Source organism: Neofelis nebulosa, chromosome 2 (assembly GCF_028018385.1).
Source record: "Neofelis nebulosa isolate mNeoNeb1 chromosome 2, mNeoNeb1.pri, whole genome shotgun sequence".
Taxonomy (NCBI): domain Eukaryota; kingdom Metazoa; phylum Chordata; class Mammalia; order Carnivora; family Felidae; genus Neofelis; species Neofelis nebulosa.
This window is the reverse complement of record NC_080783.1, coordinates 207,851,572-207,866,190: the sequence shown is the minus strand read 5'-3', so window position 1 is coordinate 207,866,190 and position 14,619 is coordinate 207,851,572. Positions and strand designations below refer to the sequence as shown.

Genomic DNA, 14,619 nt, shown 5'->3' with positions numbered 1-14,619 from the left:
GCTTCGTGTGGTTTTTGCCGGTCTGACCGCCGTTCGCGTGCGTGAGCCTGAGGGAGCCGGGCAGGAAGCGGCCTTTTGGAGACCTTTGCCTGGAAGACGGGAGGGGACAGTCGTTTGGGGATCTCACCGAGCTCGAGAGAGCTGACTAGCTCTGGTGCACATGAGCATCGGCACACGCGGGCAGAGCCGCCCGTCAGTGCTGGACCCTGAAGCCTTCTGCCGAATCCTAAGAACATCTCTGGTAATTTGGACTTGCCTAAATATGGAGCAGCTGTCTGTTGGCTTCCACCTTGGCCTTCTCCAGAACTCTGAGGGTTGGTTTGGCCCCATTTAAGGAGGAGGCACAGCCCTCCCCGCCGAGACACGCACGGACAGCTGTGACCGGAGCACAGACACCTGCCAGAGGTCCTCCGAAGGGGGACGGAGAAGGGCAGCCGCAGGAAACCAGTGGGTGGGGACTCCACGTGTGCAGCCCACACGAGGGCTCCGGCCAGTCTCGAGGTCAAAGTCGGTACGGTCGCACCCTGCCTTCCGGTGTCCTTGGGCTTGTGGCGTTGAGACTCTCGCTCTCTCTTGTTCTGATTTTGTACTCGTCAAGCAGCCTTTGGATCGGCTGCACCAATACCTTGATATACCACTAGGTATCTATCCAGTACTACCCTGGAGGGCAGAAAACGTTCTGGCTACTGGCAAGGACATCTCTCCTTGTTCACTGTCCCTGTGTGACTTCCACCTCAGTCCACGACTGAGAGCTCCAGATGCACCAACACTATCCAGGTTCCGGGCCCGTGAGGCCTGGGCTCTGGACCTTGTTAGCCCAGTTTGAGAATTTTGCCGAAAGACCCTACCAGAACCAGAGTGGTGTCCCAATTTAGGATCTCCCTCAGCTGGAGAACTTCCATGGCCTCAATTCCATCCCTGCAGTGATTCATGGGGGCCAGGGAGCCACCTGCTAGGTCGGGTGGTGGTCAGGGGCTTCCTGGCAGGGCCTGTCTGTCAGATGGCTGAGCCCATAAGGACAGAGAAGAGTTTGGAGTTCTCAGTCCAGGTGGGGAATAACTGAAGTTATTTGTATTTTCCTCTAGGCCACGGCACTGCTTACTCGGGGTGAGTGACAGTTTATGATGCCAGAGACTGAAATTCCATAAGGGGGAAAGGTTCCCGTGTCCCTTTCTGCTAACTTCTTGGTTGCCTAGGAGAAAGCTGGGTTGAAAACCCAAGTTTAAAGTTTGTTGTTTGCCAGACACACTACAAGCCCTTACCCCCAGCACGTGGAAAGTGTATGGGTGCCTTAAGATACAATAAAACTTTGTCATAGGATGTTCTGCACCCCTGTGGCTTTTATCTGGGCTGCTGGACAGAGTGGGCACTCAGATCATAGCGATGCAGCGGTTTAGAACTTGTTTGCTTGTAAAGGATCAGGATTTAGAACTTGTTTGGTTGTAAAGGGTCAGGATTTAGAACTTGTTTGGTTGTAAAGGGTCAGGATTTAGAACTTGTTTGGTTGTAAAGGGTCAGGATTTAGAACTTGCTTGGTTGTAAAGGATCGGGATTTAGAACTTGTTTGGTTGTAAAGGATCGGGATTTAGAACTTGCTTGGTTGTAAAGGATCGGGACTTAGAACTTGCTTGGTTGTAAAGGATCAGGATTTAGAACTTGTTTGGTTGTAAAGGGTTGAGATTAATCCTGCTACTTCATAGGTTCTGGTTTGGCAGAGGGAAACTTCCCCACCTTGGAGAAACTTGTCTGAACCTCCCTATGGTAGAGGGACTTAGATACCTCAAGATACCCTGTTTTGATTTAATTTATTCACCCATCCAGGCATCCAAGAATCCATCCAACTTGTACTGAACTTGTATGGCCTATGGGTTCTTATTTCTGGGCGTAGCATGAGACATGGACCCTGTCCTCAAACAGTTTCCAGTCCTGGAGTGAAAGAAGACACGATCTCTCTCTCTGTCTCTCTCTGTCTCTCTGTCTCTGTCTCTGTCTCTGTCTCTCTCTCTCTCTCTCTCTCTCACACACACACACACACACACACACGACGTAAAAGGAGGTACTGCTAACAGGTAGTGATCGTGTGGACTCAGAGGGAAATCAAGGAAGGCTTGGTTGAGGAAGTGACTTTTGCATTGAGCTGAAAGGGAAGATAGGAAAACCCCAGAGTGGGGGACAGAGTTTATTAGGATAACACAGTTAGTTTGGGGAAAGACTGGGAATTTCTTCAAACATCTGTCTGACGGCTTTTGCTACCAATTCTACGATGAGGCGTACTTTTGCCCAGCGTGACCATCTTACGCCGTCAGGAGTTGACCTCTGTGCTGTGTTTTGACTTTGGAACTCACCACGGTAGCAGCCCTTGAGGCAAAGTGCCGCGCACAGTCTCTCCAGCCAGTTTTGCCTCATTTCCTCTATGGGACATCAGCTCAGGGCAGTGAAGGTTAATGACTTCCAAACATGTGTCCACTTAAGATAAATGAGACTCAGAGCAGCGAGCCCGGGGGCGATTCAAATAAATGAGCATAGTATTTATCGTATGTATGATGCCACTTCCCTGAAACAATTCCAGTTATCATGTGTCTGTGGCTTGAACGGAACAGATGTTTATTTAGCATGTACTGTGTGACGGATGCAGGAGGGGAGGCAAATGTACAGTGACCTGGCGTAGATGGGGCTTTCCAATGATGCTTCAGGCACCCTGAATAGGTTGTCTCATTTATTTTTATTTTATTTTATTTTATTTTATTTTTTAAAAAAAATTTTAATGTTTATTTTTGAGAGACAGAGACATGGCACGAGTGGGGGAGGGGCAGAGAGAGAGAGAGGGAGATACAGAATCTGAAGCAGGTTCCAGGCTCTGAGCTGTCTGCACAGAGCCCGACGCGGGGCTCGAACTCACGAGCTGTGAGATGTGACCTGAGCCGAAGTTGGACGCTCAGCCAACTGAGCCACCCAGGCGCCCTGAGGTTGTCTCATTGAAACCTTCAAACCACCCTGTGAAACTGGTGGTTCTGTCCGCATTTTACACACAAGGGAATAAGTAACTGGCCCAAGATCACAGAGTGGTAGCAGAGATAGGATTTCAATCTTTGGCCATCTGCCTCCACCACATAGGAACCCCAAACAGGGACCCAAATGGCTGGGGTAAGCGGCACCAGAAAAGGTATAAAAACATTGCCTGGCAGTTCAGAGGAGGGTGAAACCTCCAGCTGGAAAAGCGTCATGGAAAAGGTGGCCTTTGAGATGCACCTAAAGCGTGTGGATTTTCACATGCGAACAGGGAAGCTTCCAGGTTGAAGGGAGCTATTGTGCAGAGGGGTGAAGGCTGGAAGGCAGCGGGCGGGGGCAGGTTCTGCGAACGATGGAGAGGATGAGGAAATAAGATATGGCTGGATCGATGAGGCTGGAAAAGCAGATGATACCGAGCTTGAACGCCAGGGTTTGGGTGGACGATAGGAGCTATTTGATGGCTCAGGGACAGAGGAGGTACGTGATGGAAATCAAACTGGGGGAAGATGAGGCTGACATCAGTGGACAGGATGGGGACCGGCTGTACGATGGAGGTCCTGAGAGTCCAGTCTTAGCTCTGTGAAAGCTGTCACTAGTGTAGAATAACTTGTGTCTGCCTGCCGGTTGGCCCCACGTCATTTGTCAAGGGACCAGCAGTGTACCCAGGCTTACCGAAGGAAGGAATGGACGTTAAGGCAGCGTTCGGTTCTCCAGCCGTGACACTGCGAAGAGCCCCAAAGAGGCAGGTGAGTGTCTGTGAAGTCATAATCAGACTCTTAGGTTAACTCGGGAATTCCAATGTGATTTGATTTCTAATCACTTACTCAGCCAGTTACTTAATCAAACATTTCGTGAAGAGCTCTTGTTAGGGGTTAAGTGGGAACAAAGCAAGTCAGTCCAAAGCATGTCATCAGCATTGGAGAGGTAATCCAAGAAACATTCAGGTAACACAGTCCCTCCTCTAGCCTTGACAGAGCCCTATGCCTCATTCGTTCGTTCGTTCATTCAATGAATTAATAATCATAAAGCACTTAGAACGGTGCCTCGTAAATGCCAAGTACTAAATAAAGTGTTAGCTGTTATTGTTATGGCCATCATTCATTCATTCGTTCATTCATTCATAGAACATGAATGCTTATTATGTGCTAGGCGTTATTTCGCGTACTTTCACAAATGCCAACTTATCGAACCCTTGCCACAACCCGCCCGCCAGGGAAGTGTCATTGTTCGTTTGGCCACATGTCAGCGCTCTTTTAGATTTCAATGTGCACACAAATCACCCGGGGGTCTTGTTAACCTATCGATTCCGCCTTGGGAGGTCTGCGGTCAGGTCCAAGATTCTGTATTTCGAACAAGGTCCCTGCTCCCTGAATTTCGAACAAGGTGCTGCTGCTGTCCCGGGCCTCCCTGAGCAGCAGGTCTGGAACAGACGCACTGTTGCTAACTGGCTGAGCAGAGAGGTGTTGACCAAGAGCCTGTGATCTCCAGTCCAGGGTTTTTCAGTCCTTTCCCTGAGTCTGCAGCTGGAAATGAAGTGTGTGTACGGAAACATACGTGGAATTTAGACCCATTGATTCGTTCACCAAACATTTACTGATCAGCGGGAACACAGGCTACACCAGGTCCAGTCCTTGAGTTCCACTTTCCGGATGGTCACACAGCTGTCCAGTCAGCAGGTGCCTGTCTCGTTGCTGCCTCACATCCATCACGCCCAGAACATGACCTCCCTCCATCTCTCCAAGCCCGTTCCCTCTTCCTGTGTTGCTCATTTATGTGGCAACGTCGGTCACTGTAAGGGCTTTGTGGTTATTTCTCAGCATATTTATTATTGACAATGCCAAGGAACAGCTTTCACTAGCCCAGAAGCAGTAGCCCCCACTGATGAAGAGAAATCCAAGTTTAAGCTGAATTTAGGGTTCCTCCTCGCAGCCTAACCCAAATGGACACCAGAGGGCGCCTCAGGACCACTTTCCCCCACAAATGCGCCCTGGCTCTTTCCCCAAATCCCATTCATTTCTGCTTTAAGACCTGGTCTTCCCCAGAGTCTTTTTTTTTTTTTTAATTTTTTTTTTTTCAACGTTTTTTATTTATTTTTGGGACAGAGAGAGACAAAGCATGAACGGGGCAGGGGCAGAGAGAGAGGGAGACACAGAATCTGAAACAGGCTCCAGGCTCCGAGCCATCAGCCCAGAGCCTGACGCGGGGCTCGAACTCACGGACCGCGAGATCGTGACCTGGCTGAAGTCGGACGCTTAACCGACTGCGCCACCCAGGCGCCCCTTCCCCGGAGTCTTTACCAAGGATTGGCGTCATTCACGGCGGCAAAGTGCACATACCCCGACCCCCACTTTGTTTCTACTAACACAGGACTTCTTCACCTTTCAAAGTTTATGATGATCATCCCTTTGATTTCTTCCTGCTCTTTCCTGCCCTCAAAGTCTTGAAAGTTGCATATAAGCCATGAAAAGGATAGGAGTGAACACCTATTACATATCTGCTGTGAGCTGCCCCCCACCGTGTAATACCTTTTCACATGCTTGCCCGTTGAATGGGCACATCCCAATCCTGGCAGATTTTATCAGCATATTGTAGCTAGCGGAGATATTCTGTCCAATATTTAGGAGAATTTGGTGAAGTACATTGCTTCCAGGGTAGGCTGCATCCAACGTGGGGGGAATCCTTTGGGGCATTACATTCCACGTGGGTCCAGAGTCAGCCCCATGGTGGCTGGAGGCTGAAGTCTTTCCTCTTCCCCTCCCTGTATCAGGAGGCTGACCCGGCCTGGGCACCCTCCCAGCGGACCTTCCCTGGCCACTCTAGGCTGTCCAAGATGACAACCAGAGGGTCGGGTTGACATGGCTACAACAGAGTGTCACTGGCTGCTACCACCTTGTAAAGACACAGAGACACGCAGGCTGGGTGTGAGGCTGCCCCCTCAGGTGGGACTTCCCCTCTCTGACCCCTGGCTGCCTCTCTGTCAAAGGAAGGGTCTGGATAAAATGATTCCAGAGCTCCTTTTCACACTTAGCCGTTCTGCTAATGGGAGGGATTTGAAGTCTGATGACACGGCGGGACAATATTTTTAGGTTGGTATTTTTCATGCTTCTCGCATTGTGCCATATGGCCAAATATATTCCTTCTGGAGATTGCCGTTATTGTGTTGGATAAGATTGTAGGATGTTAGAAAAAGAGAATCACAAAAACTCACTATAAGGGGAAATTAAAAGGACAGAATATTAGAATTGCACACAGGGGCCACCCATGTCCGACCTGTTCCTGTTCCTGCTGTGTCCCAGCGCTTAGCACGATACTCAAAGGAAAGGCTCAAAAAAAAAAAAAAAAAAAAAAAAAAGGAATGAATGAAAGAAACTGTAAACTAATTAAATTCTATAATGATAGAATCTGAGAATCAGGGAATATTAGGATTACGGGACATTATTCACTTATTCACAAGCGGAAACCGAGATCTCAGGGCTGGGTTATAGAATCTTCGGGGGGCTAAAGGGTCCCTTGGCTCCTGGGCACGGTGGCTGTTCCCAGCAGGGGGGGAAGATGTGGCCCAGGAGGCCAGCCACAGTCCAGACCACAGTCTGGGAGCTCTCAGGGAGGGATGGGTTTGCAGGTAAGGAATTTTCCGGAGGGAGGGCTGGTGGTGTCATTGCTGCCCAGGGCCCCGGGGCTACAGCAGCTGGAGGCGGGACACAGGCAGGAGGTGGGGCCAGGCCCTAGCAGGGCGGCGTGGGGCCGCTGCACAGCTTGTTGGGGTAGCGGACGTAGCTGCGGTTGTAGGTGTCCAGGTTGTGGCGGAAGCAGAGGGCAGCCCTCCGGTCACACTCGCAGGTCTGACGCTGGCAGGTGGTTCTGCCGGCTGGCGGGACAAGGTGAGTCAGGGACCATGTGGCTCAGGCCTCCCGCTCTCCGGGGTCCACGTTCTCTGTCCCACTCTGCCGGAAGCCCATTGCCACCCGGGGCCGTTTCAGGCGTGGGTGAGAGTCAGGGCAGGGCGCGCGGGGGTGGGGGCGTGGGGGCCCAGGACGCTGGGCAGGTGGGATGTCTGTGATGTCCGTTCTTCCTCTCCCAGGCCCACACATCACCCTTGGCCCTCCGGCTGGTGGGGAGACCATCAGGTTCACTACCACATCCGCTCCAGCCTGGGGGATTTCTAGGCAGCCCCTTCGCCGCGTGAGGCATGGCTGGTGGCCGAGTGAGGCCATCAAGCTGACAGGGGAGCCATGAAATGACAGCGACTCAGTCCCGAGTGGCCTGTGTGCCCCAGAGCAGCCTGGGCCCAGAATGGAGCCTGTTGGGACTGAAGCTCGGGGCCTGCTTGGGCCCTGGGCCCATCTCTGTCTGAGTGGACAGAGCCCGCTTTTCTGGCATTTATCTTAGGGTGTGTCCCCACACCCAGCCTGGGATTGGAGCTGGCACTGGGGAGCCCCAGAGCCTCCTGTTCTCTCCACTGCCTCTGTCTGCCCTCAGTGGCTCTGGCTCCTCTCAGAAACGTCCAGCGTTCCTCGTTTTCCCCGCAAAGGTCAGCCTCCGCTTCCCACCAGGGTCCTGCCCACACCTGCCGTTCCAGCAAAACTCAGCATGGGAGGGGGCTTAATAGTCTCTCATCAGTCCTTTTGGGTGGTTCTTGCTAGGAGCTGGACTAAGCTGGGGAAGTGAGTGTGATTAGCACCATTTTATAGATGAAGAAACAGAGGCTTTGAGAGGTCACACCATTTGCCTGAAGTCACACGGTGGGTAGAAGGTGACGCCCTGAGCCTCCGTCCCTATTCTCCTGACATCTGTCCTCAACCATCCTCTCAGTGCTATCCCTGACAGGTGGCTGTTTCCACCTCGCATGAACTGCCGGGGATGGGGAGCTCACTACCTGTCAGAGCTGTCTAGCTGAGTAGATAGATGGCTGTAGGAACAAGGAACTGAGCTAAATCTGCCTCCGGTTGTTCTGGTCCTGGAGCTGCCCCTGCCTCAGGATAGACCTTAGCGATCTGAGCTGGCTTCTTTGACCCTCCTGGGTCTTTCTGCTGTGCCCCTCCCTCAGCTCCCCCTCCTTCCAGGCTGTTCCTGGTTTTGCATCAGGGACAATGTTTGGGGCTCTGATGTGGGCTCCCTCCACTGGGCTGGGCTGCATGGAGCCCTTCACACGGTTGCTTGGGTCAGGTCACTTCCAGCGGATCGGTGCTGGGGACCAGAGGAAAACTGGCTCACATGGGCCTTGGATGTGGCCAAGCTGAGCCAATGACAGCCCCACGGCTGGGGCGGAGCGGGGAGTCAGCCTTTGGAGAGGGCGTTTGCTGTCCCACATCGCAGCTCCAGATCTCTCTGTCTGGGACCGTGCCCTCGAGTCTCTGTCCTGGGGACCTTGCCTTGGACCTTGCTGCCCAGGCTTTGGAGCGGCCATGTGAGGGCAGCTTCCCTGACCTGGCTCAGCTCTGCCCCCTTTGTTCCTCTTCCCTGAGGCTGGAGTTGGGAGGCCCCTGGCTCGGTAGGAGCGCCTGGGGCCAGGGCAGGACGCCAGGGGTCAGGGGATCTTTCCTGCGGGTGCCAGGTGAGCATCCGGGTGGAGGCAGGGACAGTCCTGTCTGCAATCCCGTGATAGTGGAAGACCCACCTCTCCCATGTCTCTAGCCCAGGGCCTGGCCCCGATGAGGAGTCAGCGACCACCATCAGGAAGGGCTTCCTGTCTGAAGCCATCACCCCTACCCGGCGTCTGGGGCACTCCGGGGCCCTTCACTTACCGCAGAAGATGTTGTGCCTGCTGGCAGAGAAGAGATACCTTTCCAGTTTGGGTTCACAGCCCAGCTTCTCCACACGCCCGTAGCAGCAGTCATGGGCATGGCAGCACCTGTAAGGGTCACGGTCAACCTGGGGAGGGGGGCCCAGGGCTCAAAGGGGTCTCAAAGGAGAGGTCGGCCTCCACTTGCTAGGTGTCCCCTCCTGGGGAAGCCCCTCCAGGGGCCGTCTGCTCACCAGTCTGTTGGGTCCACGGGCCAGTGGGAGCCACCAACGCCACAGTAGCAGCCGTAATCATTATACTGCAGTGCCGGCTTCCCCGTCACCCTCTCAATCATTACCCCAAACTGGACCAGGTTCCCGCCAGCCAGGGCCACTGTGGGCAGGGAGGGCAGAGGGCAGATCTGTCAGGGCCCCCGCCCGGGGCAGCCAGCCTCCCCCAAGCCCCCTCAGATCGGAGTGCAGACACCTCCCCGGCTGTCCAGTTAACCCTCCCTTGCCGAGCACCTTGCTCCCAACAATAACAGCGCTAATCAGTAACCGTGTTCTGGGCCATGCACCCCACCTTGATCCCCAGTGCTCACCCTGCCCCCCATGGCAACACGCTCAGGGCCCGTCCCGCTCTCCTCCCTCATCTCCAGAGCACCACCTCATCCTGCTTGTCCGCACCCCCGCTGCCCCCTCAAACGTCTCCCAGTAGGCCCTGAGCGTCTCCCCAGGGGTCAGCGCCACGCCCTCAGAGCACTCTGTCCCCACCAAATCCCTTCAGATGCTACTGGATAGGCTTCATGACCACCTGTGCTTCCCCCGAATACCTCCAGATCCTGCTGATACAGCAGTGGTGGGGGGGGGGGGGGGAGGGGCAGCCCACCCAGGCGGGTTGGAGCCCAGAACGGAAGCTAATGGGGCAGGGGGTGGAGTGCAGGTGGCAGGAGACTCGTGTGTACTATCTGGGGTTCCCACCAGCCCCTTTCCTGTGCCCTCCCAGGCCACCCAGCCTGCATCCCCCTCCAGCTCCCCCCTAGCTTGTGCTGGCTCTGGCAGAGCTGGCCTGGCTATGACCCATCACACCCTCCGGGACCTCCGGGGAGCTCTGTTCCCAGCTGGGTGGGGGCGGGGGGGGGGGGGAAGGCCACATAAGTCACTTACCCAGGAGGCAAAGGAAGGTCAGAAGAGGGGGAGGCTTCATCCTTGGCGGGGGAGGGGAGGTGAGCAGGGGGCAGAGGAGCAGGGCTGCAGGAGAAGGAAGTGAGCGGGGTGCCTCTGATCTCAGGGCACCTCCCCAATTAGTTAAATACTGGGTCCTGTCCACTCCCCATCATTAACCCCTGAATACTCAGTGATGCAACCGTACTTCCAGGTCTTTGGCCAAGTCCCCAGGGGAGGGGCCGGCCTGGGGCCCGTGGGCTTTGCTTCCAGGCGGTTTTAGGGGAGCAATCTGTAGCTCTCTCTTTCCACCGCCTTTCCCTTCACCTACCCCTTTCCAAAACTCACGGTGCTAGCTCCCACCGCCTGGGCTGTGAGCCAGGGGTTGCGCCGAGGGCTTTTCATTCTTGGCACTTTCCCTCATCCCCATTTTACTGATGCAGCAACTGAGACCCAGAGAAACTGAGGAACTTGAGTCCGCATGGCCAAGTCTGTCTGTTTCCATGCCGCTAGCTACTCGGGCGTGCCCTCTGCTCCCTGTCCTCCACCCCCGGCCACCATGTTACCCAGAGGGACAGTGCCAAGAGCCGTTGGACCCTTGGGAAGGCAAGACCCTGGGGACCTGGAGGGCCATTTGTCCAAGATCGGATAGGCCGGAGGCCGGGAGCTCAGCCAGCTGAGCTTTGGGATTTTTCTTCATTGTTTTTTCCCCGGGCAGGCTCCAGCTTGTTTGACGAGCAGTGAAAACGCTCCTAGAAGTGACTTCTGTCTCCCTAGATCCCCAGGCAGTGGGGCTGTAGAAGTAGGCTCTGTCTGCGTCAGCTGGAAAACCACATTCCAGCATGGACTGGAAACTTCTGTCCTTTTGATGTTATCTTAGGGGCTGAGTTGGGGAGATAGTAGCCCCTGGCACAGCTTGTCCCCCACCGTGAGCTGCTGTCCCCACGGTCAGGTCAGAAGGTGGAGGCCAGGCTTCAGGGCTTGGCCAGGGATCAGGGGGATGGATGGAAGAGGGCGACCCGTCCTGTTGTGGTTAGCAGTTTCAAAGTCCCAGTGGTTGTGGGCTCACGAGTGGCCTCGTTTGCTGGCTGCTGCCCACCCCCCTGAGTCCACGCAGGCAGAACTGGAAGCAAGGTGGCCCTGTCGTGGCCGGTGACTTCTTCCTGCCCTGCCCTCCCCGTTCCTGGTCTGCAGCTGGGATAACTTGACCAGCCACATCCATTTGCACAGGACCTGGGAGCTGCTTGGTCTGCGGCCTGGTCGTCCTGTCTCTACCACTTATTCCACGGCCTTAGGCAGATCCTTTCCCTTGTGCGTCACCTCAGTTTTCCTATCTGTATTATGGGTATGGAAGGCATCCCACCCTTGCCTCTTTCCTGGGAGGATAGGAAGCACAGATGTGAGCAGGCAGCTAGCCTCCCCCCACCCCCCGAGTATTTACTGTGCTCTTTAGGCGAGATCTCAAGCAGCCTTCAAATAGCCCCGTGATGCCTGTGCTCCGATCATCCCCATTTTACGGAGGAGCAAGCTGAGGCACACATCTAAATACACGGTGAGCCAGAATTTGGGTCCAGACAGTTCCAAGGGCTTACCTAGTGCCTCCGGGGGGGGGGGGCACAGTGTCTATAGCATGCACAATGCCTGCGGGGGGGGGAGGGGGGGTGGGGACACAATGTTTTAATTTCTTTAGAATCAGAATGACAGGAATCCAGCCTGGATTCTCTCTGTCTTCCTACCAATGTGGTCATAACATTTTTCTTTTCTTTTCTTTTCTTTTCTTTTCTTTTCTTTTCTTTTCTTTTCTTTTCTTTTCTTTTCTTTTCTTTCCTTTCCTTTCCTTTCCTTTCCTTTTCTTTCTCTTCTCTTCTCTTCTCTTCTCTTCTCTTCTCTTCTCTTCTCTTCTCTTCTCTTCTCTTCTCTTCTCTCTTTTCTTTTCTTCTATTTTAATGGAAGAAAGGACCCACGAAAGCATAAGTCATGATGTGACCTGAGCTCGACACCAGGCAGTAAGGCCTCCCCCCCTCAGGAGATGATCTGGTGCGGAGGCCGGAGGCCGGGTCTCACTCCTCAGCCAGGTGAGATGCCCCCACACACGTTCCCTGACACCCAGGGAGGTGGGGGGGTACCACCCTGGGAGGGGAAGAGACGGCTGGGTGGCGGGATCTCTGCCAGTGAATCCAGATTAAAAGTTTTTAACGCAAGTGTAAAGCCGGGTAAACACTGACGTAGTTGGGCTGCAGGCCTGCCCGCGCCCCTCCCATTTCCTGCTCCGGACTCCTCCTTGGAACTCATCCTCCTGGACAAGATGGGGTGGTGGGGGTGGGCGGCCAGGGAGGTGAATGCCCCTGGCCAGGATCACCCAGCAGCTGTGAATCATGGTCTCCAGAGAGGGGGCTCCCCTTTGCTCACCATTGCCTTTTGATTTTAACAAGGGCACCTCCTGACAGCCCCTGGCTCCTGGCCTGGGTCATGAGAACCCAAACGGTGAGTCACTGAGGAGCCACGTCTAAACAGCTGAAAATGAGCTTTGATTCCTGGGAGGTTTGGCCCCCAGCCCTTCCTGCAGCAGCATAAGGGTGTTCCCCGGGCAGGGCTGGGTTTCTGAGGCAATTCCTTTGGTGAGCCATTTTGACTCCCAGCCTGGTCCGGATGGGGCCCCTACCGGCCCCTGCCCCGTGTGTACCCGGGGCAGCAAACCAAGGACGGCGGGGCCAGAGCCAAGCAAGGAAATCCCGGCAGGCTTCCAGGCAGAGGTGTCCTCATCTGAGGTTTGGGGGGAGGGGGCTGCGGAGGACTCAGATATGGAGGAGAGTTTCAGGCATTTGGGAAATACGGGTGGTTTCCTAGTTTTCACACAGTGACACAAGGTGGTTGAGAGTGCCCGGGTCCCGGCATCAGCGAGATTAGAACCTGAGTGTTTGCCCTGCCGCTCAGGGCCTGTGTGACCTTGGCCAGCCCTATCACCTCCCTGAGCTTAGCTTTGTCATTCATCATATGCGGATCATTAGAACCACCTTTGGGAGTTCGGGACCAGACAGAAAGGAAACGAAGGATGTCAAGTTCTCTGCAGGATGCCATGCCCATGGGAGGCACCCACAGGTGCCGGGCCCCTCCTTCCCTTCCTCCTTCCCTGGCCAAAGGGGAGACTTACCCCTCCTGGGGCGTATCAGTGCGGCCAGGCCAGGGCCCCAGCCCTTGTGCAGGACGCTGGCCCCCGCTCGGCAGATTTTACCTTCCTCGATGAAGGGTGGTCAGCTGGGGCTGAGTAGAAGGAACAGAGCCCAGTCTCGAAGCAGCGTCTTCTTTCTCCTGGTGTAAACGTGTTCCTAGTAGCTTAGAAGCTGTCACCATCATTGTCATCACCTTAACAATAAAAATGGCAAAACCACTACCATTTGCTAAGCTCCGGATGTGTGGCAAGCACCATGCTGGGGGCCCTTCATCTGCTTGGTCTTGTCACTTCCGTTGCTTCCCTCAGAGCCCAAAGAAGCCCGCAGACCTCTCCCAGCAAAGCGGGGGTAACCTCATTCCTGAAAGGATTCGTTGCCTGTTCAGTCAATAACCTACACTGAGGACTTCCTCTGGGCTGGGGATTACGCTGACGAGCAAAAATACACTGTGATTCCTGCCCTCATGGAGCTGACAGTCCAGTAGGGAGACAGACCTTAGTAATTACATACGGAAGGGAAACTTGCAAATAGGGATAAGTGGTTTGACAGGATGTTCCATGGGGCCATGCGAGCATTTATGATGGTGTCTGATCCGGGCAGGGGACCAGTGAAGACTTTTCTGTGGAAGAAGAGACTTAGCAGGGATCTCAAGAAGTTAGCTGGGTGAAGAGGAGAGCAGAGAGAGTTTAGGTAGAGAGACAGCCTGTGCAAGGGCCCTGTGGTCTGAGGAACATGGATCCAGGAGGGGCTGAAAGGGGGCTGGGGTAGCTGTGCCGTGGCGGGTGGGCCTCCACAGGCATGATTCGCTGGGAAGCTGACCTTGGGAACTTGACCTCCTGTTCACCTCACGGTATGCTTTTTCCTTGAGCATGCTGGGCAGGTGGTCTAGAGCTTACAGAATGCTGGAGAGGGCCCCAGAGTCCCCCATGAGGAGGAGACATCGGTGGTATTTTCATCCCAATGGGGGAGAAGCTGGGGGCACCTGAAGCCCGGGGAGACTCGTCCCTCCACTGGAAACAGGCTTTGTACAGCTGTGGTCACACAGTTGGGTTCTTCCATTTGTAAAGAACAAGACTCCTTGGCGTGGGCCTGTTGTCATCTTTTATAAGGTCGCCAACGCCAACGTCCTTGTAAAATGGCACAGCCGCGCCTTGTTGGTTTTTGTCCAGGGAACAATGGAACACCAGTGAAGGGTTTTACACCGGGAGGCATCCCTGCTCATGTCTGAGTTTGGACCAGATGGTGCTGGCTGCCGAGGGAACCAACAGGAGGGGCAACAGCAAGGAAGAGAAAAGCCCACTTAGCAGGTGCCGCCGGCTCGGGGACCAGGTGACAGGAGGGGCTGGGCAGGGACACACTGGGTAGTGGTGGCGTCTGAGGGATGGTGAGAGTGTTTCAGGTCAGCGCTGTGTTCACTGAGCCTTCATGGGTGCAGGGGTCGTGGGGAGGGACAGGAAACAACAGACATTTGTCCCGTGGAACTCTGGCCCAGGCTGACCCTAGAAGGTAGAGGGACTGGATGACTCTGGGGCATAGGGACACCCACATAGGTGTG

At 54.6% G+C, this 14,619-nt stretch overlaps 1 protein-coding gene across 1 annotated transcript; it reads right to left on the bottom strand.

Annotated features, from left to right (window-relative positions):
* Positions 1–6,379: 6,379 nt before the first annotated feature.
* LOC131505361 (group IIE secretory phospholipase A2) lies at positions 6,380–13,220 on the bottom strand. The gene is made up of 5 exons (XM_058718849.1): positions 13,046–13,220; positions 9,898–9,981; positions 8,986–9,124; positions 8,754–8,860; positions 6,380–6,877 (listed from the first exon to the last, which is right to left on the bottom strand). Exons 2-5 carry the CDS (start codon positions 9,935–9,937, stop codon positions 6,735–6,737), a joined length of 429 nt encoding a protein of 142 aa, XP_058574832.1. The 5' UTR covers positions 9,938–9,981; positions 13,046–13,220; the 3' UTR covers positions 6,380–6,734.
* Between the last annotated feature and the right edge of the window lie 1,399 nt (positions 13,221–14,619).